This window comes from Acipenser ruthenus, chromosome 16 (assembly GCF_902713425.1).
Source record: "Acipenser ruthenus chromosome 16, fAciRut3.2 maternal haplotype, whole genome shotgun sequence".
Taxonomy (NCBI): Eukaryota; Metazoa; Chordata; class Actinopteri; order Acipenseriformes; family Acipenseridae; genus Acipenser; species Acipenser ruthenus.
In genome coordinates this window covers 31,508,515-31,531,844 of record NC_081204.1, presented here as the reverse complement: position 1 = coordinate 31,531,844, position 23,330 = coordinate 31,508,515, and the positions used below count along the sequence as shown (strand labels likewise).

At 44.1% G+C, this 23,330-nt stretch overlaps 2 protein-coding genes across 2 annotated transcripts; one reads left to right on the top strand and one right to left on the bottom strand.

The window, feature by feature from the left end:
* Window positions 1-579: 579 nt before the first annotated feature.
* Window positions 580-3,983, bottom strand: LOC117412383 (ER membrane protein complex subunit 5-like). The gene is made up of 4 exons (XM_034020728.3): window positions 3,822-3,983; window positions 2,306-2,358; window positions 1,847-1,950; window positions 580-1,455 (listed from the first exon to the last, which is right to left on the bottom strand). Exons 1-4 carry the CDS (start codon window positions 3,898-3,900, stop codon window positions 1,305-1,307), a joined length of 387 nt encoding a protein of 128 aa, XP_033876619.2. The 5' UTR covers window positions 3,901-3,983; the 3' UTR covers window positions 580-1,304.
* Window positions 3,984-4,027: 44 nt separating this feature from the next.
* Window positions 4,028-20,820, top strand: LOC117412382 (sodium/hydrogen exchanger 6-like). Its single transcript, XM_034020727.3, has 16 exons — window positions 4,028-4,491; window positions 6,277-6,476; window positions 7,002-7,079; window positions 7,307-7,383; window positions 7,837-7,949; window positions 8,591-8,696; window positions 11,381-11,522; window positions 12,222-12,327; window positions 12,817-12,905; window positions 13,588-13,701; window positions 14,045-14,156; window positions 14,582-14,735; window positions 15,283-15,328; window positions 15,508-15,590; window positions 16,059-16,164; window positions 17,462-20,820. The coding sequence occupies exons 1-16, from the start codon at window positions 4,209-4,211 to the stop codon at window positions 17,741-17,743; spliced, it is 2,091 nt and encodes a 696-aa protein (XP_033876618.2). The 5' UTR covers window positions 4,028-4,208; the 3' UTR covers window positions 17,744-20,820.
* Window positions 20,821-23,330: the final 2,510 nt, after the last annotated feature.

The following is a 23,330-nucleotide window of genomic DNA, read 5'->3' as shown; positions in this document are numbered from 1 at the left end:
TTTATCCTCCCAAGTCTTATTACAGATGTCATCCAGTTCTGTTTTATTCTGTTACACAACATGCCAAGTCCCAGTGTCACAAAACACCTTGGTTACTGTTAGTCAAAGCTGTTTCCTCCAGGATGTCTGAAAGGAAACCAAAACTCAAGTGTTATGAAACTAGTATCAAGCACTAAAATCTGCTGAAGCAGTTCCTTACTAGTTTATTTTCTTTTAAAAATAATAATGCATGCATTTTGTTCTATATCCACTACGGGCCATGGGTCTACCACTGTACTCATTTTAATCATGAGTGTTCATTGCAAACCTTCTCCCAAGTTTTTATTTCAACCAGGAGCAAAATGTGGTTTTTATACATGGATCTGTTTTCCAGTGCGATAAAACTGTGCCTATTGACAGTCTCTGGGACTTTAAACAGCAGGAGATAGAGTAGCTCTCAAGCCAGCAGTGATCAATTCACAATATAATCAGGATTAACTATTTGTTAAGCAGTACAATTCACTGATAGTTAAAAGCAAGTTATTATTTATGTTCTTACCTTTTTATTATGTAATCCATTTAAAACATAATGCTTGAGCACACATTTTCAAAACAGACTTTATTAAGTTAAAAATGATTTGATGCATATTTTTTCTTTTGTACATAACAAACATGGAACAGAAAATGACCTGCAGTATTGGCTTTTAAAATGTATGAAAGTTTCCTTAGTTTATATTACCCCATAATTTATTAGCAATATTAAATTGCTATTTCCCAATATCACAAATGCATGTTTTATTGTTTCATTTCCAATGAAGATGATTTATTAATTTTTCTCAACTACTGTATTACAAAATCCTGCACAGCAATGTATAAATACTGTCACTAAATAAGTTATACATCTTGTACTGTATCTTATCACATTTGCTTAGCAGGGTGTAAAAAAAAAAAATCCTTAAATACCTCACAGTCTTAACAGCAAGGCAGACAAAAATGTTCAGTAGCCTAAGGTTCGAACAACACGTGTTGAGCAGGCAGTTTGATTAGAGCAGAGGGCAGGGGATCATTAGATCACAGATCCCTGACTTGGTTCAGTCACTTTAATTTACTTTTATGTGGGACTAATACAAGCAGGACAACCCCCTCCCTCCCCCACGCAAAGGAGTTAGCACAGTCTAAATAAAAAACAAAACAAAAACACATCAACTATAAGGTAAGTAATGGAAGATTTTTTTTTTTTTTTTAAAGCAGATACTCTTTTTTTTTTTACACCCCGGAGAGTTAGATTTTAATATTTAATACAGAAAGGTGGAAGGAAGGAAGTCTCAGTGATGCTCTAGTTTCCGTAACCTCAGCGGGTTGCAGTTCAGCGCTTGCTGCCTGGGGACGGGGGTGGTCTCAGGGGGCTGGAAAAGCACTCTGCCCCGGTGGTTAAAAAGGTAGAACGAAGGATGATTTCTCAGCGTGTCAAAAGTCCTGAAAATAGCAGAAAAAAGCAGGGGTTTGGTTTAGGCATAAGGTCTTGTCAGGGTATATAGAGCAGGAAAGCCACACTAGGTTCACAAAGATATTTTTCTACCACTTTCACATCAGACAGTCTAGTAATAAATGGCCGTGGGGATGTGCATACAAGATTACATGGAAGAAATTTAGTTAAAATTGGCCAAGACTTGAAGGCTAAAAATGGCAACCTTAAAACAGTACCTGGGCAAATGGGACTAACCTGCAAGTTCAAATCAATCGCAAAAGAACAGACAATATACATACATACAATATCTATACAGAAGACAATATTACAGAATGTATAATAGACAATATACATACAATATCTATAAAGGGTGGAGTGTTGGTGATGAAACAAACATACTTGTTTTTCAGCTCTGACGTAGCGTCCATGTCTTTAAATTCCCCCGCAATATGTACAATGCCATAACAAGTTACTACAAAGGCCAGCAGTGTCTGAAGGACAATCTACAAAAGCAAACACAGAGTGATTATTACTGGTACTGTAACTGCAGCTGAAACAATGCACAGCAAACCAGCATCAACAGTAAACTACAGTACTTCTGCTCAGACGGAACATGGCAGGATTATAAATTCTTACTGTGCGGATTATCATTTTTATGAAGACAAGTCACACATGACTGATTTGGATATATTGATCCCATGCCCATCACTAGCTGAACCAACTGAATGAACCTGACTTCAACAATTGTTCAAACAGTTCAAGTTTTACTTGAAGAAGTTGTTGAATCCCAGGACAGTAATCACTGGACACTAAACTCCAAGAGAGACATAAAACAAATCTGAACAAGCAAGCACTTACATCGATCGGTAGTGTTTCATTCTCCTTTTCCGTTAGTCGCATATAGGACCGATCTAAAGAAAGGAAAATAGGCATATATATTAAAAGCACCGCTTAAAAACGTGCTTACAGGTCTACACAGTCAGTATACACAGTCAGAATACTCACCTGTCAGACACCAGCATCAAATCATAGAGCTAACCTTCAGGCAGAAGCAACATTTTAGGGTTCTGTTTTATTATTGTGTTGCAAATCATTCTGTAGGAATCGAAAGACTCCCATTGCATAGCACTTTGAGCAACTTTAGTTTGAGCTGAAGTAGTCACTCCTCGCCTGCTTCTCTCTATGCTTCCAGGAAAGCCCAGAGTGGTCTGATTTCACAGACCCAATTTAGCCCGAATATTGGTCTACCTAATGTAAGGTCGTCGATGGTTAGCAGTAACTGGGGTTTGTAAAATCCGCCGATTATGTTGTGTGATTCAGGTTTACAAACAAACCCTATTCGTTACATTAAATTAGAAGTATATTCTGCTGTAATAAATTATATTAAAGAAATAAAAGTGACGCTGCATCAAAATTGGATCCATTCCAGGTTTTACTGGCAGTTTAATTGGCCACTGTGTATCTAGGTATAACAAGTTCAAGTGTGACTAGCTCACAGTAAAACCTGGACACATTGAAAATGCCGTGCACTGCGTATGCACACTGTGGTAGTTAACACACATCGTGGCGCATGGTTTACATGCCATGTAAAAAAGCAAACCGTTATTATAACTCTTTTTAATTACAGCAGGGAACGGCAAAATGAAACTTCATTTGGGAGTGATGGTTTTTGGAAACGATCGTTTAATACACCGGGGCCTGAAGCTGTAAACGAGTGTGGCGTCGCGTTTCTACTGTACTCGCTTCCCTATATCTACACCTGCAGCCTGTAACCGCTGAAACATCGACTCGTTGCGTTATGTTTTGCTTCCTTGCGGGGTTTCTTCCTGCGGTGACTCAGCAGGGCTCACAAATACACACTAGTGCGAGAGGATTATTTTAACAAACGTCAACTGAATCCACCGTCGATCTCTGTCACGCAACACTGGAATCGGGTATAGTCCGTTAAGCGGTTTCTAAATGTTTGTGTTTATTTTATATCCGGGCACCATGAAATAAAGTCACCGCACACCGATATCAGTACGTTGCGGAGCCTCCCGTTCACAAGAAAACAAAGCGTACGGTGACGACTCTGCATTGTGTAGCAGTGACTTCATACAGCAACACATAACGAGGGCAGAATACACCGTGGCATATAGTTCGGTAAACAAGGTGGTCTTGTTCCTCTGTTTGAGGGAAATAAGACAATATCGGCATTTATTTGTGTATATAATAATATTATTAGTACTATTAATGGGAATAAACCCGGCAACAGGGCCCGAGTCCCTAAATGCAAAAGATCCTCCGGAAAATGCTCCACTGAAACTAGCAACACCTGGCATCCCTTCGGACAAATCCGGTCCTGCAAATACTAAAGACTGGGGTTTCTACTCACGCTGAGCCGCTGAAAATGCCGAATGAGCCAACGCTAAGAGCCCGACACCGACCAGACCTTTCCAAACAGACGAAGCCATCTTCACCGGAGAGAGAGAGCTGCCACTGCTGGCGCAGCGTGATGTCGTCCGGAGTACAGCGCTGAGGAGGGGTGGGCGCGCACTGATTACGTATCCTCCCTTTTTCTACAGCGCGCTCATAACCCGTCTCCATAGCTACAGCGCGCTTCCGGTGGGTGAGCTGCGAAGCCAGCCACTCCCCTGTCACATGACATGTTTGTTCTGGAAGAGTGGGGAGTGAGTGTGCGAAACAGGAACAGCTACCCCGGCCCCCGCTGGAAGAGGAACGACAACCAGCAAGGAGGGAAGCGGAGAGCGGATACCTGGCCATGGGTTCCAAAACCAGAAAAGCCGCGGCTCCGAGGGGCTCGCGAACACTGCCTTTCTCCGTGCTAGCCTGCCTGCTGCTGGCGTCTCTGTGTTCGTGCGGCGCGGACGACAGTGCCATGGAAGACATTGTGACAGAGAAACAGGCTGAGGCGAGCCACAGGCAGGACAGCGCCAATCTCTTAATTTTCATCATGCTCCTGACCCTTACCATCCTCACCATCTGGCTTTTCAAACACCGCCGCTTCAGGTTTCTGCACGAAACCGGCCTGGCTATGATCTACGGTGAGGGACTGCACTGCTCATTAATTAAATGCATGTGTTGTGATGGCAGGCTGGTCAGTATGCGTGTGCATGCTATGGACAGGGGCGTGATACATTCATAATCTCAGACCATAAAGTACCACTTACCAGCACAGAATAGCATAGGCCTATCACTGGAGTGGCTGAACCGCTTGTGAGTGTGTGGCGGGTATAATGTTGACAACTGCTGACCGTGCCGCAGGTTCGGTAGCTTTGTCTCGTTGGTTGCGTGTTTTTCAATCTTAGTAGGCACTGCTCTGCTAACAGGAGAGGCCAGACTAGCTTGTTGATCTGGTACGCAAGAGGAATGCCCTAAAACAATATCGCATGCTGTGTTTCTGATGCAGCGTTTGCAATTGAGAAGATAAGCGCAATGGGTTTGCGGTGTGGTGGTTTTTTTAAACACTGCCAGTCAATCATTGTCAAGAAACATGTGATGGTCGCCTGTCTGGCTCTTCCAATCAAAGTCCTGTTTTTGTTATACACAGAGTCTAGTATTTATATATATATAATAAAGTCCTGTGCAATGTGTTTTTGGGGAGACTGTGCTTGCAGTGTAAATAAATGATCTTTTTCTGCAGTTGCCAGCAGGTGGCAGTTTGTTGTTGTTTATAATTAAAGTGATGATAACCATGTAATCAGTGAATACTGTTGCTTTGGAAAGTCCCCCCCCCCCTCCCCCCGCAAAAAACGAAACTTCCAGCAGATATTCTACTGGACCTCGCCTTGAAAAGTGACCATTGTGATGTCATCAGAGGCAAACTGTAAGCTTCCATTGGATTGGGTTTGGGACGGTTCCACATTCAGATCAGCTTTTTCAAATGATCTCCCAGTACTGAACCAATATACCGCCCAGTTTAGTTGGAGGTAAGCCATGTGTGCATTTATGCAGTCTGTCCCTGGAGTTGGTGTAGGTCATGGTGACCTTATTTTTTCACAGTATTGACACGTGTCACATGTAACACGTCTTTGGCAGGAAATATGCACTCCTAACTTAGCTTGACTTATCCTGGCTGTGCCTGGATAATGCTCACCAGACTGCATACTGTAAAACAGCAACAATGAAACCACAGATCATTGTGTTGAAGATGGTCTTAGTTTTGTGCTGTTCAGAGACCGGTTGATTCAGGTTTCACTGTATACAAGAAAAGCAACAACATATTTTGAGTAACAATAACTTTCCACTGCTTTTTTTGCGGTGTTTGTTTGTTTTTGTTTTTTTTGCCAAGTGCAATGCCCCTTAACACTCGCTATTTAACTTCACATCAAAGATTATTCCTGATAGTCTTTATTCAATCAAATAAAAAATAGTTTGGATCCAACTCTGAACCCCTGATATTGATGGCAACAGCAGACTCCAGGGACTGTTATTTTTTGAGCATTTATTGTCATACTGTTAGACTAAACGTTGCTTTGGAAAAATGAGGATAAACTTCGAACCGTCTCTTAAACAGGGCTTCATGAGCTGCAAAAACAGTGCTTATAAAAACATTCCTTCAAGTTTTTTGTGAATTTCATTTGTTTCTTTATGTTTAATGTGCTGAGAGCCAAGCCCCTTCATCTGATGTTTGTCAAGTACAGGGATGGAAATAAGACTCCATAGCAGTTTCACCCATTCCAGGTTTTACTATTAGCTGCATTAGCCACAGTGTACAGGTAACAAGCTCAGGTGTGTCTTATTAAACTCCTAGAAAAACCAGGAATGGATCAAGCTGCTGTGCAACGGGAGTCTCATTTCCATGTCTGGATCTGTGTGTTTGCGTGCAGGTTTGCTGGTGGGCGTGGTGCTGCGCTATGGAATCCACGTGCCCCGGGACGTCAGCAACGTGACGCTCAGCTGCCACGTGAACTCCAGCCCTGCCACGCTGCTGGTGAACATGAGCGGCAAGTTCTATGAGTACACACTGAAGGGAGAGATCAACCCCAAGGAGGTGAACGATGTGCAGGACAACGAGATGCTCCGCAAGGTAAACACGGCTTATTCTCTACACAGAGGGAGCAGCGCTGCTGCTGCGCCTTCAGCTCGGGTCTGGAGTCTTAAAGCAAAGTACTCTTCTGTCACCTGAACAAACAAGAATGATTATTATTGAACAATCATGTGATGCGGGCTAATCCGTTCTAGCAAAGGCACCCTTAAATGTGTTTATATGCATTACCCTCTTAAATACAGCTTCATAACTTTGTCTGTAGTGGATACATAGAGTTACTATTATATGTCATTTCAGAGATGGAAATAAGACTCCTATTGCATAGCACTGTGATCCATTAATAAGACACACCTGAACTTGTTACCTGTACACTTTGACTGCAGTAGAAGTATGGTAGTATGGGTTAAACTGCTATGCAGTTGGGGTCTGCTTTGTATCCCTGCAGTTGGTTAGTGTACTCATGGAAATCCTAGAGGCGAGTGGTTCGTTTCTGGTGTTGGGGTTATCTGCTGGATGTTGTATGCAAGTGGGCGTTAACGTCACGTTTTATGTTTTTGCTTTCAGGTGACCTTTGACCCCGAAGTGTTCTTTAACATTCTGCTCCCTCCTATTATATTCAATGCGGGATACAGTCTCAAAAGGGTAGGTGCTTCTGAGCCTCTGCTGAACTGCAGGTTTCCCTTCTAGTTCTGCACTCCAGTTCTGTTCCGTTACTGCGCAGACACAGGCTGAGAAGAAGGATGGTATTACAAGGCCATACACAATGTATTTTTGCAGTTGTTCTTGTGCTGGTTCTTTTAATAGCAGGTTGCAGAGATTATGATTGGGGTGGTGTGTAAGAAAGCGACTTGCCTCATTGTGTGTTTCAGAGGCATTTCTTCAGGAATCTGGGATCTATTCTCGCCTATGCTTTTATTGGAACCATCCTGTCCTGTTTTGTTATTGGGTAAGTGCAGTGCCACAAAGACATTGTAATTAAACCATACAGAAATCAAGTCTGCTTTGAGTTACTCTCCCCTCAGATCAACCATACACAATATAGCACTCATACCAAGCCTTGTTTGGTGGCAAACTGCCAAGTTTCAGTTTTATTAAGATGCTAACTTGATGTTTGTTTAGTTTTATAGTACAGTAAGTGATTCGTCAATAACTTCTGCTGCATTTTAAAGCTGAGGGAACACAAAGCCACTTTGTGTCTTGGAACTTGGTTTCAGTCCACTGCACGGCGCACCAGGGGAGACTTGGGGTTTGATACGGCAGAGTTGCCTCAAACGAGGTCTCCTGGAACCAGGTTTCAAGCCGCTGTCCCTGGAAACATGGCTTGGTGTGCCCTCAGCTTAAGGATGCCAAGCCCTCTTGGTTGTTAGGAGTTTGTTTTCTGTTTGTTTTTCTTGGCCAGGTCGATTATGTATGGGTGTGTAATGCTCATGAATTGGGTCGGTCAGCTGGGAGGAGATTTCTACTTCACAGACTGCCTGTTTTTTGGTGCCATTGTATCCGCCACTGACCCAGGTAGGTACTGTAGCAGAGGGACATTTCTAGTGTACCTGGGAGAGGGATGGATACAGTATACAGTGCATGGGGAAGTATCGCAATTCTGTGTCAGCAGGAGCCTTCTTGAGCAACAACTCGCTTTCCTTGTTATCTCCGCACTTAGCCTCCACACCTATCCCTTTGCATACAAGTGCTCATAAATGAGCCCCTATCCAGCCCCTGAAACGTTGCTGAGTTTTACATCGTGAGCGTTTTTCAAACATTATTTCGCTCATAAAACAATTCCAGAATCGCCTGTGAAAGTTGCTTTGAAAGAAGGGTATGTATGGCTACTTGTAGGAATTTGTGATGTGCAATGAACTGGAGAACATAAGAAAAGTTTGGGAACGAGAAAATACCATTCGACCCATCAAGGCTGGTCCCTTGTTAGCACACCATTCTCATTTAAAAGCACAGAATCCCGTCTCTTTGTAAATGTTCCCAGTGTTTTAGATCCTACTACGTCACCTGGTAGCTGCTCTGTGTATAAAAGTGCTTCCTGACTCCTGTTCTAAATGTGCTTTTTACTTCGCTTCCATTTCTGCCCCCTGGTTCTACTCTCTGTGCAGAATGTGACGTGTCATGCATTTCTGATAAGGATTTTGAACTGTCCCCTGCAGTGACGGTGCTGGCGATATTCCACGAGCTGCAGGTGGACGTGGATCTGTATGCGCTCCTCTTCGGAGAGAGTGTCCTGAACGACGCAGTGGCCATCGTGCTGTCCTCGTGAGTCAATGCAAATACAACACAGTGGATCTGAACCCCATCCGTCGCCAGGGTCGGGCTCACTTCCTGTTCTTTAATTCCAATTCCTCTTTAAAATCCATTCCCATTCCCTTTTCATCAGTTCCAGCACATCACTGATCCAAATTCTGCTGAAACGAGCTTCTCGCAGTGGCAACAAATGACTTCGATTGAAGTCCCTGTTAGTCAATTAAACTGGCTTCAAATGAAAGCAGTTGAACAATCGCAACCGTTATTGTGACTCTAAAATATCAATTCCAGTTCCTTCGAAGTGATTTTAAAAAGGAATTCTAATTGGAAAAGGAATTGGAATTGTAACACAGGAACTGACCCCAACGCTGTCTGTAACTATTAAACACTAAATCATAGAAAGTTAAGAAATGTGAACACATTCAATGCCATGTGATTCGACTAGAAGTCTTTCTCAGTGTCTTGAGTCTCGGATCTGCAGAAGTGATTCAAGCCCTCTCTGCTGTGATGATTTTTATAACCTTGGTAAACAGAAGGGCCTAACCCCACGATGTAAAAGGCAGCAGCTTTCAGACCTGCTGCTGGTTCAGATGAAAGAGAATCGCTGTGTTTTCACAGGAAGGGAATGAAGCTGTGGTGTAGGAATTGTGTTGTTTTTGTCCCTGCAATAGCCGCTTACTACCTCAAGAGACCCTAACAGCACTGCAATACAGTGTTGGCAAACACAGTGCAGTACGTTTATGTGCCTGTCTTCTTTTAAATGGGGTGGAGCCCCACTGGTTCATACAGTTCAGTTTTGTTATGGACTTTGTAAATGTGCTTTTAGACAAACCACCGCACAAAGGTAGCAACCTCTGGTGTGTCTAAGTTTGTAGTAACACAGTGGAATGTTCTGAAATAGAACCCTGTTGTAGAAATCCCATGTTCTAACACAGTGGAATGTTCTGAAATAGAACCCTGTTGTAGAAATCCCATGTTCTAACACAGTGCAATGTTCTGAAATGTAACGCTGCTGTATCACATGCATGTTTTAACACAGTGGAATATGCTATGCTGTGCTGTGCTGTGCTGTGCTATGTGATGATAACTAACCCCTGACCCGCGCATTGTTTACTTGCAGAATTCTTATTTATTTTGGAAAGCACTCCGCCCACAGGCTTCACGTGGAGCAGGTCAATGCCACAGTTTCGGAAACGGTTCGCAGCCTGGCGGACATGCAGGCGATAATGACTAATGGGTGTGCTGCGATGAGCTGTGCTGCGATGAGCTGTGCTGTGGTGCATTTTGTGTGGCTCTGCTCTATCAGGGCAGCTCCTCCTGAGTGACACTGCTGGAGTGCTAGATCTGCACACAGCAAATTACCAGCAGTCACTGCTGGTACTGGCAGTGTAACACATCACTAGTACATTCAATGCAAAGTAACTCTGGTGGGCATTTATATCACGTATTGTGTGTTTCAGGTGGGGGGTGGGGGGTGGGGGGTGGGGGGGTGATGACAAATCCTGGTAATTTGCTGTTTTGTTTCAGATGTTTCCTAACTGCGACTCCTGAGTGATCAGACTTCCCCCTGTCGTCCTGGTTTGCTTAAACAAGGACCTTTTTTTCTGAATGTACTGGTGTGTGTGAAGGCTTGATGAATAAGGTCCTCTGTCTTTGCCTGCTTTCTTTCTTTTTAATATTATCTTAAGACCCTTGGCTTCCCCTAACGCGCTGTATGTCCCGTTTAAACAATCGGCTACATCTTGATTAACGCTCACCCAAACCTGATCAAACTTCATGAGGGCTTCCCTTGGCTCATGAAAGATGTTAGAGTCTGCGTCCTGGTGACTGGTCTTTGCAGATACCTTTTCAATTTTTTTTTGTTACATCCTAACATGTATGTTACTAGCAAACATACTCCTGAGACCGCTGTTGAATGTACTTGGAGTATCAGGTCTTGTTTATCCCTGCTAGTCCCACACTACCAGCTCCCCTTCCTCCTGAGAAACGGAGGGGATCATTTAGACCAGTAGCACTAAAGCCTCGTCTTTAGTCCAGGTGTTTGTTACAACCAGTACTGTATGCTTTGATTATAAATGCACTGAAACCTGTTTTTGGCAGCCTCAAATATATTTATTTATTTATTTAGTTGTTTATTTATTTAACTGTATTAAACTGGTTGGAACAAAACCCAGTATTCCCCCCCCCCCCCCCCCCGAGGATCAGAACGAAGCAGTTTAGGCAGTAAGTGTGCAGATAAAAAATCGCCTCGGTCTATTTAACTTCTGACTGGCAGCACCGTGGCTAATGACTTCTCCCTGATGGTCAGTTAATGGCAGGAATCTAGAAATGTAAATTGAGACTCAGAAAAGGCTGCGTCTTCTGCAAGGTTATTCTGCATGAGCAATGTTATGATGTGCCTGTCAAGTAGTGCTTTAATCTTTTAGTTTATTTCAAAGGGTGATTTTATACAGCCAGTCAAAGTTATTTTTAACAACTGGGCAATTTTAAAGTTGTCCGTTCTTGTCCAGTCCCATCCAGTTTTCCATGTTGTAGTGTTTAGATTCACTTGTGGAATTTTGCTTGAAAACACCACCTACCTCCAACTAGTTCCTTCAGCAGCTGGCAGGAAACGGTCCTTGCTTTACACTGAGGTTAGATGCCCTGTAGAACCCGGGTAGGAGCTGGATCTCATTGTCATTGCTGTGGGTTCTCAGGTCAATCGTCGCTTACCAGCCAGCCGGAGACAACAACCACACCTTCGACGTGAGTGCCGTGTTCAAATCCTTCGGGATCTTCCTGGGAATCTTCAGCGGCTCCTTCGCCTTGGGAGCGGCAACCGGAGTCATGACTGCCTTGATATCCTTTGTTACTGTTGGGGAACCTTGTGCACACACACGCACGCACGCACGCGCGCGCGCACACACACACGCACGGACGCACGCACGCACGCGCACACACACGCACGGACGCACGCACGCACGCGCACACACACACACAGTACTCTATTATAAAACCACGTTTAAATGTTTCTTTACATGCAACTTGAAACTATTTTTCTTTTTTTTAATCTTCTTTGTTCTTGCTTTATACCATTGGTAAGTAAACACAAGCTGTACACACAAGCATACACGTGCAAAGAAAAAACAGCAGATGAAGAAGTGCACACTGCACCCAAAATATGTAGAAACTCATTCATGTACAAATATTGTAAATGCTATAAGATTATTAATTACATTTTATTTTAGTGTCATAGTATTATTAACTGGTCTACTATTACCACAGTCTCCTCCTCCTTTATGGAGCCAGTTCATAAGAACAGAAACAGACCTAGTGTTTGAGATCAGCGAGGCAGACAGACCTGGTGTTTGAGATCAGCGAGGCAGACAGACCTGGTGTTTGAGATCAGCGAGGCAGACAGACCTGGTGTTTGAGATCAGCGAGGCAGACAGACCTGGTGTTTGAGATCAGCGAGGCAGACAGACCTGGTGTTTGAGATCCGCGTGCACGCAGGGAGGCAGGGTTTTGCTCCTTGACTCCCCCTCTCTCTGTCCGCACGTTACCAAGTTCACGAAGCTGCGGGATTTCCCGCTGCTGGAGACGGCTCTCTTCTTCCTGATGTCCTGGAGCACCTTCCTGCTGGCCGAGGCCTGCGGATTCACAGGTAGAGAGACTGCAGCCGAATCTGAGCGGCTGACCCTATCTCTCGCATGGTACAATTCAGTACCATACCATACAATACAATGCAATACAATACAACGAAATGCAATACCATACAATGCCCCAGCTATCTGTGTTCTCAGAGGGCACCTGGGAAGAAAGGCAGTTCTAGTGAGAGCTGTGGGAGGGCAGCAGATCTGCCAGACCCACAGTGTTAACCTGTCTGTAATATCAGTGCACAGGGCCGCTGTACCAGTTCAAATAGAAACAAGCGTATTACAAGATTAAATGATCTCCACTTAACAGAAAAACGTTTTGTTTGAAATACAAAGTTCTTTGAATAATAATAATCTTGTCAAAAACGTGACCTTGGTGGAACTTTTTAATTAGCTTGCTGTAAGAACGCATTGCTGGCCAGCTGCTTCAGATAAAGGGGAGTGTGAAATGTGATTTGGAGGAGTGCTCTGTCGTTCTCTGTATCCCCACTCTACAGGCGTGGTAGCTGTGCTGTTCTGTGGAATCACTCAGGCTCATTACACCTACAACAACCTGTCACCAGAGTCCCAGGACAGAACCAAGCAGGTAAAGCTCAGCTTGAACTGGAGTCTAACAGCTAGGGCGGCGTGGGTGGGCCAGCGTTCAGTGGCGGGTGCAAGTATGCATTGCTTTCTAAGCACTTCAACGGAAGTTGCGATCTGCCATTGCGCATCAGATCCGCTCCAATGCTGTCATCTTTAAGGCGCGCATCGGCTCAAATCTAAAGGATTTTGATTCTCAAACTGATGCATACCTCTCGCCTGACAATGACAGACTCGGGGCTTGGTTTTTAAAAGCTTGGTAACTGATGCCCAGAAAAATCTTAGAAAATAATATTGCTCTAGCTAAACTAAACAAACCAATCTTTTTTTATTTTAGCATATTTACAAACCAAACCAATTGCAATCCAAAAGCAAAGCAGATTTATGCTTTTGAAATTGATTTTAAGAGAGTAAATTGACTTGGAATTCACTTGCCAGGTTTTGAATGTGCAGGTTACAATGAGCAATGTACCAGTTTTGTTAAATTAGTGTGCTTCACACTTTAAAGAAAAGTGACTGATCTTTAGACTTCCAGGTAATCTGGATTTATGAGTTGTATTGACTGCATGTCGGTCTCCATTGCAAATATTAATGCATTGCTTTCCTCAGCTAGTAGGGAAGCTAGTGATTGAATGAACAGGTCTTCTGTGCCCAGCGTTAAACCCGTTTTTGTGTGTTTTGTCTAGTTATTCGAAGTCCTGAATTTCCTGGCTGAGAATTTCATTTTCTCCTACATGGGCCTGACACTGTTCACTTTTCAGAACCACGTCTTCAATCCCACTTTCATCGTGGGGGCTTTTGTATCCTTCTTGGTATATAATGGGGTCAGTTTGAATGATCTACACAGCGTTGGTTCTTCATTCAAAGACCCCCTTGAGAACGAGATGTGTATCTCAAGTGTTCTAACCTGATTAGTACATTTTGAAATTTGATTTATTAACTTGCCCATTCACATTGCTACATACTGTACCATAAGAATGGATTGGAAAGAGTCCTCGGGTTTATGATATTTAGGGTGACAGTATTGCTGTCCGTCACTGTTTTACCCATCTCGTGCATAATTAGATTGTGTGTGTGTGTGTTTGTGTGTGTGACGGGTGTTGTGCATGGTGAGGGGGTTTTCTTTAACAGCTCTGCCTCCAGCTGGCTATTTTCCTGGGGAGAGCCGCCAACATCTACCCGCTGTCCTTCCTGCTGAACCTGGGCCGGAGGAACAAGATCGGATCCAACTTCCAGCACATGATGATGTTTGCAGGTACCTGCTGGGTCTGTGTGTCTGTGCTGGTGTGTCTTTGACTACTCTTCTGTTTTCCTAATTGTGTTTTCTTGAGCTCTGATAAGATACATTGATTTAAGTTCAGGGTATATTCTAAAGTCTCAAAAAAAGGAACTTGGTAATCTGATCACACAAGGTCTACGTCTTTTGTGAAATGTGTGTGTCGAGTTGTGCGTGTTCCTGTTGGCTTGCGAGCGTGTGTGTTACAAAGTGAGAAACAAACACCCTGAGAGTAACGTAGCTGTTTGCTTCTAGTTTTGTGAAACCTCTTTTCAAAGGAGTTGGTGAAGACTGGAGTGAACGCTTTGAGGATGTGAGCCGAGGTGTGTTTGCCGCTGTGTGCGTTGATGCATGTGCTGCTTGGTTACAGGGCCTGGCCTGGGGTCTGTCTTGCTGTGTTTCAGGTCTGCGTGGAGCCATGACGTTCGCGCTGTCTATCCGGGACACGGCCACCTACGCCAGGCAGATGATGTTCAGCACCACCCTGCTCATCGTCTTCTTCACTGTTTGGGTGTTCGGGGGCGGCACCACACAGATGCTGTCCTGGCTCAGGATCCGGTGAGGGGGTGGGGCCTGGGGGAGGAGGGGCGGGGCCTGGGGGAGGAGGGGCGGGGCCTGGGGGTAATGTACAGAATAGCCAAGTAGCAGGAACTATTTACACACGGTCAGCATTAGTAAACAGAAGCCAGCCTTGATATAATACAGGTGTTCATTTGTAAACAAAAATGTACTGGATCTTCTAATCAAGGAACAGGGACAGCGTTTTTGTTTCTAGACCTAATGCACTGCCCTTGATATATGGAAGCTCCTATATATCTGCTTGTGGATCAGGGGGTTCATACCTCAGTTTTTTTTTTTTTTTCATCCTTTGAAAACCTGTGAAATTACATTTCCACGATATCCCCCACGCCCCATCTCACTTCTCCGTGCTGATTTGTAGGGGGGTGGGGGGGGGGGGAGTCTTTTCAGAAGCATGTCTTTCTGGTGTAGTTAGTAAGCATGGCAAATCATCTGAACAGAATCAACACTAGAGAATCGTACGATTAAACAGAGACATTGTGAACTACTAGGGGACTTATATTTCTTTTATTCGTGTGTCTTTTAGGGTTGGAGTGGATTCGGATCACGACCATTCTGTACACACTGAAAATGTAAGCTATGTGGTTACTTGAGTTCAGAACTGTGTAATAGAAAACACAAAGTGAATCCGCAGTGGCGTGGTATTATTATTACATTTGTGTAAGCATTCAAAATGATCAGCAATCATAATAATACAGTTGATACACATATACAAGTGTTTAAATGATTCTTTACTACATCAAACTTGCAGATCGTGGCGGACGGAGGGGCTCGTCAAAGCACCAAACAGGAGAGTGCCTGGCTGTTCAGAATGTGGTACAACTTCGACCACAAGTATCCATTTGAAAGAGTGAAGCTGCACTCTTGTACTGTGAATAAATGGCAGTTCCTGATATTGTGCAGCAGAGGGCGCTCCTACACCTGCAGAACAGTGCTGTACAGAATCTCTCAGCAGGGCTGGAGCAGTTACTGTGTTTGCACTGCCCCCTATGGTTCATGCCCGAGAAGGAGCAGCAAGATGCAAGAACACCACATGCTTGCCTGTCTCTCTCTACTACTTGTGTCACCTTGTTTATCTGTGCAATTTGAAAACGTAGAAAGACAAGGTTTTAAAATGGGTGCTCACTGTGCTGTGCTGAGCTGCAGTTTTGATGGGGTTCAGCATGCTGTGATGATCTGCTGTGTTTTTTTTCAAGTGCACAGTTCAATGCAGCTTTGTTTCAGACAGTGACGGGCTTCAGTGTCTGATGATGCACATCACTGTGCTTGATGTAAAGAACCCTTAACTCCAGTAACCCCCAGTTATCTGAAGCCCATCCTGACTCATAGCGGGCCCCCGCTCACTGCCACCCTGCCCTCCTGCTGCGGGCCCCTGGCACGGTGTCTTACCAGCATTCAGGCCTATGAGGTAAGGGGGTCCAAGGAGAGGCTGGGGCTGAGATTTTTTTTTTTTAAGTTATTTTAAGAAAATCAGTTTTAGACACGTTTAGTTTCTTCTCAGTGCATTTGGTTAAACACACAACACTCACATTAATCATTAAGCCAGAATACACATGCTGACTAATTTACTAACTAACAATGACATGTTGGTTAGCAAGTTCACTCAACAGACGAATTTAACACACACTTAATCTATCTGTTGAGCTTTTCTTTATAATGGATTTGCTCTGTCTTAAACTCTGGGAATATCGAAGTGGAGTTGTTATCTTGTGATCTTGGGTTGTAGCTGTTCTATACACTGTAAATAAAAGAAGAGACACCATGCCTGAAACGGGTCATGCTTTTGGCAGAGAGCAGTTCTTTTGAAACATTTTTGTGGTTGCTGGTAACAGAACTGCATTTTTCACTAAAAAGCTGTTTTGTTTGTGTTTGTGGTTTGAGGATTATAATGAGTAACCAGTTTCCAATGGTTACAAAACAAAACCCCGGACAGGGCCTGCTTGGCCATGTCTGTGTGGTTTTAGTTTTAATTTCGTATTTCTGGAAAGTCTCCATGAAGTGGCAGACATTTCGATTATTTTTTTGTTCTTTAAGGAATGAACAGTGCTGTGTTGAAGAGCTGAGTGTTTAAGAAATAGCCGTTAATGATTCTTTATTGTAGCTTCCATTGCAAGCGCTCCAGTGACCCTGGTCCTCCTCGGGCTGTTCAGAAGGTGTTCAGGGACCCTGATCTGATAATAACTGGATTGAGCCCCTCCTGGTTTTACTAAGAGCTTGATAGAAGCATTCACAAAACAGAGAGGTCCCAACAAGGTTAAAACTCACCCTAGACCTGTGTCCGGTCCTGGGTTTCAGGACTCTCCTTGTTTCATAATTTACTGGAGGGCAGCTCTGAAAGCAAGGGGCTTCAGACCAGACTGGCTATCCTCGCTGCTGCGTAACCAGGGCTGGGCTCGATTCCGGTTAAGCAAATCCAATTCCCTTTTCATCAATTCCAGCACATCATCGATTAAAAAAAAAAAAATACTGCAGTCGGCAGTATTCTCTGTGGTGGCAACCGATCACTGAAATCGAAGTCACTGTTAGTCAGTTGAATTGGCTTCCAAATGAAAGCAGTTGAACAGTCGCAACGAGGATTGTGTCTCTAAAATATCAATTCCAATCCCTTTGAAAGAACTGGAATTGAAAGGCAGGAATTGAGCCGATCTTGTCCATACCGGTCCTAACGCTCGTGCCCTGTGTGGTGTTGTTGGGTCTGCTTCCAGAACCAGGAGCAGCTGAAGGACGATGATTCGGACCTGATCCTGAACGACGGTGACATCAGCCTGACGTTCGGGGACTCCACCGTCACCACGGACTCGTCCGCCTCGGGCATGTCTCGCCGGCAGGGGCCTGTGGGCTCCGACGAGGCTCTGGACCACGAGCTGGCATTCGGGGACCACGAGCTGGTGATCCGTGGCACCCGGCTGGTGCTGCCCATGGACGACTCGGAGCCCCCCCTCACCCTCCCTGACGGGGGGGCAGCCTCGCGCCGCCACAGGCTGTGAGCCCGGGACCCCCCCTCCCCTCGCTCTGCAGACAGAGACAGACACACAGCCCCACAAACACCTCTCTCTCTCTCTCCTTTCCTTTTGTAAAAGTTGTTGTGCCGTTGCTTCTGTCTGCCCATCCATGCTCAGCCAGTGTCTCATCTGTTGTGCCGCAGCGTAAAAAAACGAAAACGAACATGCATGCGTGTCCCTCGAATGTGTAGAAACAAAGTTCAGAATATTTTTTATATATATATGTATAAATATAACAAAGTGTACACCTTTTTTTCTTTATTTTCTTGGGTGTGTCTGTTGGGGTTTACTGATGGTGACTGCAACAGCACTTAAAAGGTGGTGTGTCTGATTATTAACATTTTCTATTTCTTTTTTAATACATTTTATCAGATGCTATTGGGCTGTGTTCTTACCTTGCTGTATGCCTGTGCAAGCTGTCTGCTAAAACGAGATCGCGGTAATAGAATAGAGCAGGATTCGGTAATGGCAAAGACAGCCGCCCTTGCCTGAGGCTGCCATGTGAGGTCATTGTGCACCATGGTGCTGGAAACTACTGCAGTAACTGTCCCCAGCGGGAGTACTGTATAGGAAACACAACTTCTCACTATCCGTATTTACTGTGCAAAAGTGTTTTCGTTCATGTTCCAGTGATTTTTATGTGGCATCTTAGAGAGTCCCCCTTCCCAGGACTTTGCGCTGTACTCTGGAACTTTGTAAAAATGCGCTTTCTAGAAAAATGAGTTTGTCATTGAGAGTCTGGCTGGTGTACAATCTCTGTAAAGTAATATTCTGAATTGCAGAATGGAAGCGAGCTGCTCAGTGTTGTTGAAGGTGAACGATGCGCAGAGGGCAGTAGCGTTGCCTGGGAGGGGTGATGTCCCCGGCTCTGTGGTTTGGGAGGCCTGTGATGTCGTATCTGCAGCCGCTGTGCTTTCTGCTCACTCCTCAGCGATTGGCATGCTGTGTTTTGTCAAATCCGCTTAATAACGTTGTCGTGTTTTGTGACTGTGCGCTAAAAGAAAAGAATGAACAGATAGAGAGTGTGGATAAAAAGCAGCAGTGGAAATAAGACTCCCGTTGCATAGAAGTTCAACCCGTTCCTGGTTTTACTATTGAGTTTTCACACCTGCACTTGTTTCCTATACACTGTGGCTAATCAAGCTCGTGGTAAAATCTGGAATGTGTGAAACTGCTGTGCAACAGGAGTCTTATTTATGTCTGTGAAAAGGAGCAGAGTCCTGTATGAAGAAATAGGGTGGTGAGAGAGCGATGAAGAGGAGAGAGAGCATTTTTAACCCGTCCATGGGCACAAGCACACTACTAGTTAGTGACAGTTGTGTGTTGAGTGTTACCTGCTCATGCAAAGTGTGCAGTGATTGCTCAGCAGGTGTAGGACTGCTCTGCTGATTCACCTGCGGATCCTCGCACTATGAAAAGCGCTTTGTTGAAATGCTGTGGTTCTCAACTCCACGTCCTGGAGGGATTTTAAATCTGCATTTCTTTCCACTTCCAAGGAAATAGTTATTCTATTTCAGTCATGTTAAAAACAAGTCGTGTTTTTATAATAAAAACGATAAAAATACAAAACACAGCCTCAAGAAACAGGAGTTGAATGACTTTGCTCTCACACGTGATGGCTGGGTTAACAAAGTGAGAGCTTAAACCGCATTCTTTTTTTATTATTATAATGGTTCTCATTTTATGAAGTAATAAATATGTATTCTATTGAAGCTGAAATCATGAAGGGTCCGGAAAGTGTAGCTCAAAATAGCCCTGAGCAGCCAAAGAATACTGAAAACAGGAACAAACCCTCCCAGCCCAGCTATCGCAGGAAGCTGCATCAGTATTTTCCTGCTGATGAATAAATTAAAAAAAGAAAGTGACTTCACAGCAGTGCCTGCATCCTGCAAGCTGCCTGACAGGGCTGTGAATGGCACCGAGTATCCCCTAGCAGCCACTGACATCTTTATCTCCTGCCGTGCAGGAACTTCATAAGGATGTTCTTTTTTTTAAAAGACGCTTTGTGCATCTTAACCATAACTAGTGTGTAGAAAGCATTTTGTCTGTATATTTTGAATTATTTAATACTTTTTTTTTGGGGGGGTGGGGGTTGTTGTAAAACTTGACGTAGTATTGAAGCTGCTGTAGTCGGCTGGCCTTGTAAGGTGTGTACGTGCCGGGGTGTTTGAAAGCTAGTCACCTGGAATTCACTGGTGGTTATGTCCTGGTTTGTTCCACCCCTCCTCACTGGGGTTCTACCATTTCTCAGTTTTAGATGGTTTTAAAGTTTGCTCACGCCCACAGAAGGCAGTCTGGTTTCTTCACTGTGTTCCAGCAGCTCCCTGAAACCTCTGATTCAGCACGAGCAATCGGAACCCAATACAAGTACTTTGAACCCCTAAGAACTTCACCTCCTCAGTGATTGGGGGAAGAGTTCAACATCTTCCTAAAACACCAGGCGGTTAACCTTTCAGTAGAGATTGCAAAACATGGGAATATTCTGGGTTTCAAATGATTTAACTGGTATTGTTGACCTTTTGCTCTGCAGTAGGGGTGAATGTACAGCTTCTCCAGAACTGGGTGTTTACTCTGAGCATTAAGCAGTCCAGGTTTCACTGTGAATCAAAGCCCCCCTGAGGTGTTAATCTCCACTCCTTACCCAGTTCATCTCAAGTGGATGGAACTAAGACCCAGGACGGCTCAAATTGCAATGCAAAGAAGTCTTGTTTCCAAATCTAGTAGCGATTCGATGGGTCAGGCGCCCGGGGTACAGAAGCTTCAGAACTAACGCAGTTTCTTTATTTTACAATCTGTCTGTTGAACATTTTCTATCCCGCAAAGTATTCCTACACATTAATATTAGACATTCAAGAGGTGGGCTTTAAGATACGGTGGATCAGTGTTGGATTTGACTGTGGGTTGTTTGAATTGAATTGATAATGTGCTTCTTGTTTAACATGTTGCATTTACTGACTTGTTTTCCACACTAACTGTAAATATAACGTCATTGTTGATGCGCATGGAATGATGAATAAATAACCATGCGTTTTGTTTAAAATGCTGGTGCTGTTTACTGTGAATGTTGTGGTTTTTTTTTCTGGTTTTGCTTTCTTTGGTTTCCTTGGTTTTTGCTGGCGAGTGCTCAATGGTTGTTGCAGTGTGTTTGCCTAATGCAGTCCCTGAGCTGTGAAGAGCCTTGAGATGCTGCACTGCACGGCACAAACAGTACGACACAGCTCGGCAGTTCACAACACAAATGGGACGCGGAGCAAATCTTTGCTCTTCTTGATAACTGTGCAGCATGAACCACTGGCTGTGGCTTTAGGGGCCACAATCTGGCCAACTGGACAAAGCACTTCATTGCTATGGCGTGTGTTCAGAATTCAGTCTGGTTTTGAATATGGGGAAGTGCTTGAGTTTAAAAAGAGACCACAACTAGCAATGAAAGCCTAGTCAACTCTGCAACAAACACAACAGGCTTCTAACTCCTGTGACACATTTTCACAAGGTCTGCGGGAGATTAGCTGTTCTCATGCTGCTATCAGCTGCTGTAAGCCAGCAGTGTCTTGATCGGTGTGGAATGAGAGCGTTGTGTGCCTAAGAAGCGAGGGTCCGAGCCCCGGGGGTACACAGGTGCTTGAACAGGTGCCCCTCAATGCCAGAGGTGATGGTATAGAAAGGGGTTCAGAGATCGGGAGCAGAGCAGCCTCACCAAAGGAACAGTACATGTGACAGTGAACCTCTGATTCCTGCAGAAGCATCATGCCAGATCCTCTTGTTACAGGTAAGAACGTCTTCGCTGCCAGGGGTTAGCGCCTCGCTGATGGTTTGGCTGTTATCTGCAGTGCAGGACGATGGTGGTGACCATCCTCAGCCTTGTGTCTCCCATAAATACACTGTTGTTCTTGCATGGGGAATATATATATATATATATATATATATATATATATATATATATATATATATATATATATATATATATATATATATCACTGCACTTTGAAGATGGCTTTCATGTAGTAATAATAATAATAATAGACAGGGTTTCTGTTGATGACAGCAGTGAATGGAATCTGAGAGCCTCTGTCTTGTTTAATGTTCTGTATCACAGTCAAGGTGGATTTTTGTTTTGCAAATCTTTCTCCGTTTCCTAGACAGATGAGGAGAGGGAGATGTAAAGCAGGTTTCTTGTCAGCCGAAGCAAATGGGACGTTTTTTTTACACAAGGGGCCTTCTCCGGCATGGATCAGAATCAGGTAACGGGCTGCACGTCCTTATAAGGGCAGGACTCTAAGCTATGCGCGTTTGATAAAATAACACAGGGAAATATTAACATGCGAGGGAAGCTCTGGGGATTTCGTTAGCTCTTGCTAGCCCAAGCACTTTTTTTTGCAGAAAACAAAAGCCCTGACTACATCTAGATGAATATGGAAACCATTTCCTCCTCTGGCTGCCGACACCACACACACACACAGTGCAGAAATGACACCTCCTACAGCGAGGCTTGATCTTCAGGATTCCAGCACCAGAAAGAGTTAATACAGCAGTTAAACCACACACCAGGTCCCTCCTAACCGTTTCCCATTGCAGAAAGCATTGCAAAGTGTAATAAAGCACGGTGAAAGCATGGTAAAGCATAGGTAAGCATTGTAAAGAATAACTCTGCAAACCAGGGAAATCTACGGTAGATGCGTGGGGAAAACTGTAGAAATACTGTGCAGAACTACATGGTAAACTTTTATAAAGTGTCTCCAGGGCACAGAGTTCAATCTGAAGAGGGAACTGACAGCCACCTCTCATATGTACAGGACTCGCCTTTGCACCAGTGAACTTGCAAAGGTTCCTGCAGCTGTAGCCCTGGTAGGAAACCAGTGTGTACTGTGTAATAGCAACAGCTCTCCTGTTCAATACAGAAGTGCGGTCTCATAGCAGCATCACAGTCGTGACAACTCTTCCAGGCCATGTGTTAAGGAGCTCCTAACAGCCGTCTGAAACAGTTTAAGTAACATCAGCCTTCAGAATGAACTAATCAAGTTGTATTGCAAGATATTTCTTTTCTGGTTTTGGGATACAGTGGGAGGAAAAAGGAGTAAAAGAAAGGATTAGATGAAGCGATCTTGTAGAATTTACAGGCATCCAGTTTTTTTTTCTGGCTCAGTGAAAGGGGCCTTTGTCTGTTTTACACAGTTAATGAAACTCATGAGTTTATACTGAATCCTGTTGACGTGTCCCCTGTCCTAACCTTGGGATCATCTCTCAAACGCTGGCATTTTAAAACTCCTGGTTGCAGTCCAAGTGAAATTACTTTGCCCTGAGTAAGATTGAAAAAAATAATTCCGTGCACTCTGGATAGTGGGAGGGCCAAGTCCACTCTTTCTAGGCGATTCTCTTCTCGTTTCTTTCTGATTCTGTGCAACAGTCTAGTCTCCGTGCTTTTATTCCCTATCCCTAATAATCTGGGATTGCCACAAAAATGAGTTTCCCCAAAAAAATCCTTTAGCAGAGCCTTCTTTTAAAGTCTTGCTTTCTAACTGTTCCAGTCTGTTAGTAATAACATGGCCCAAAGCCTGAGCACTGAAGCATGTGCATC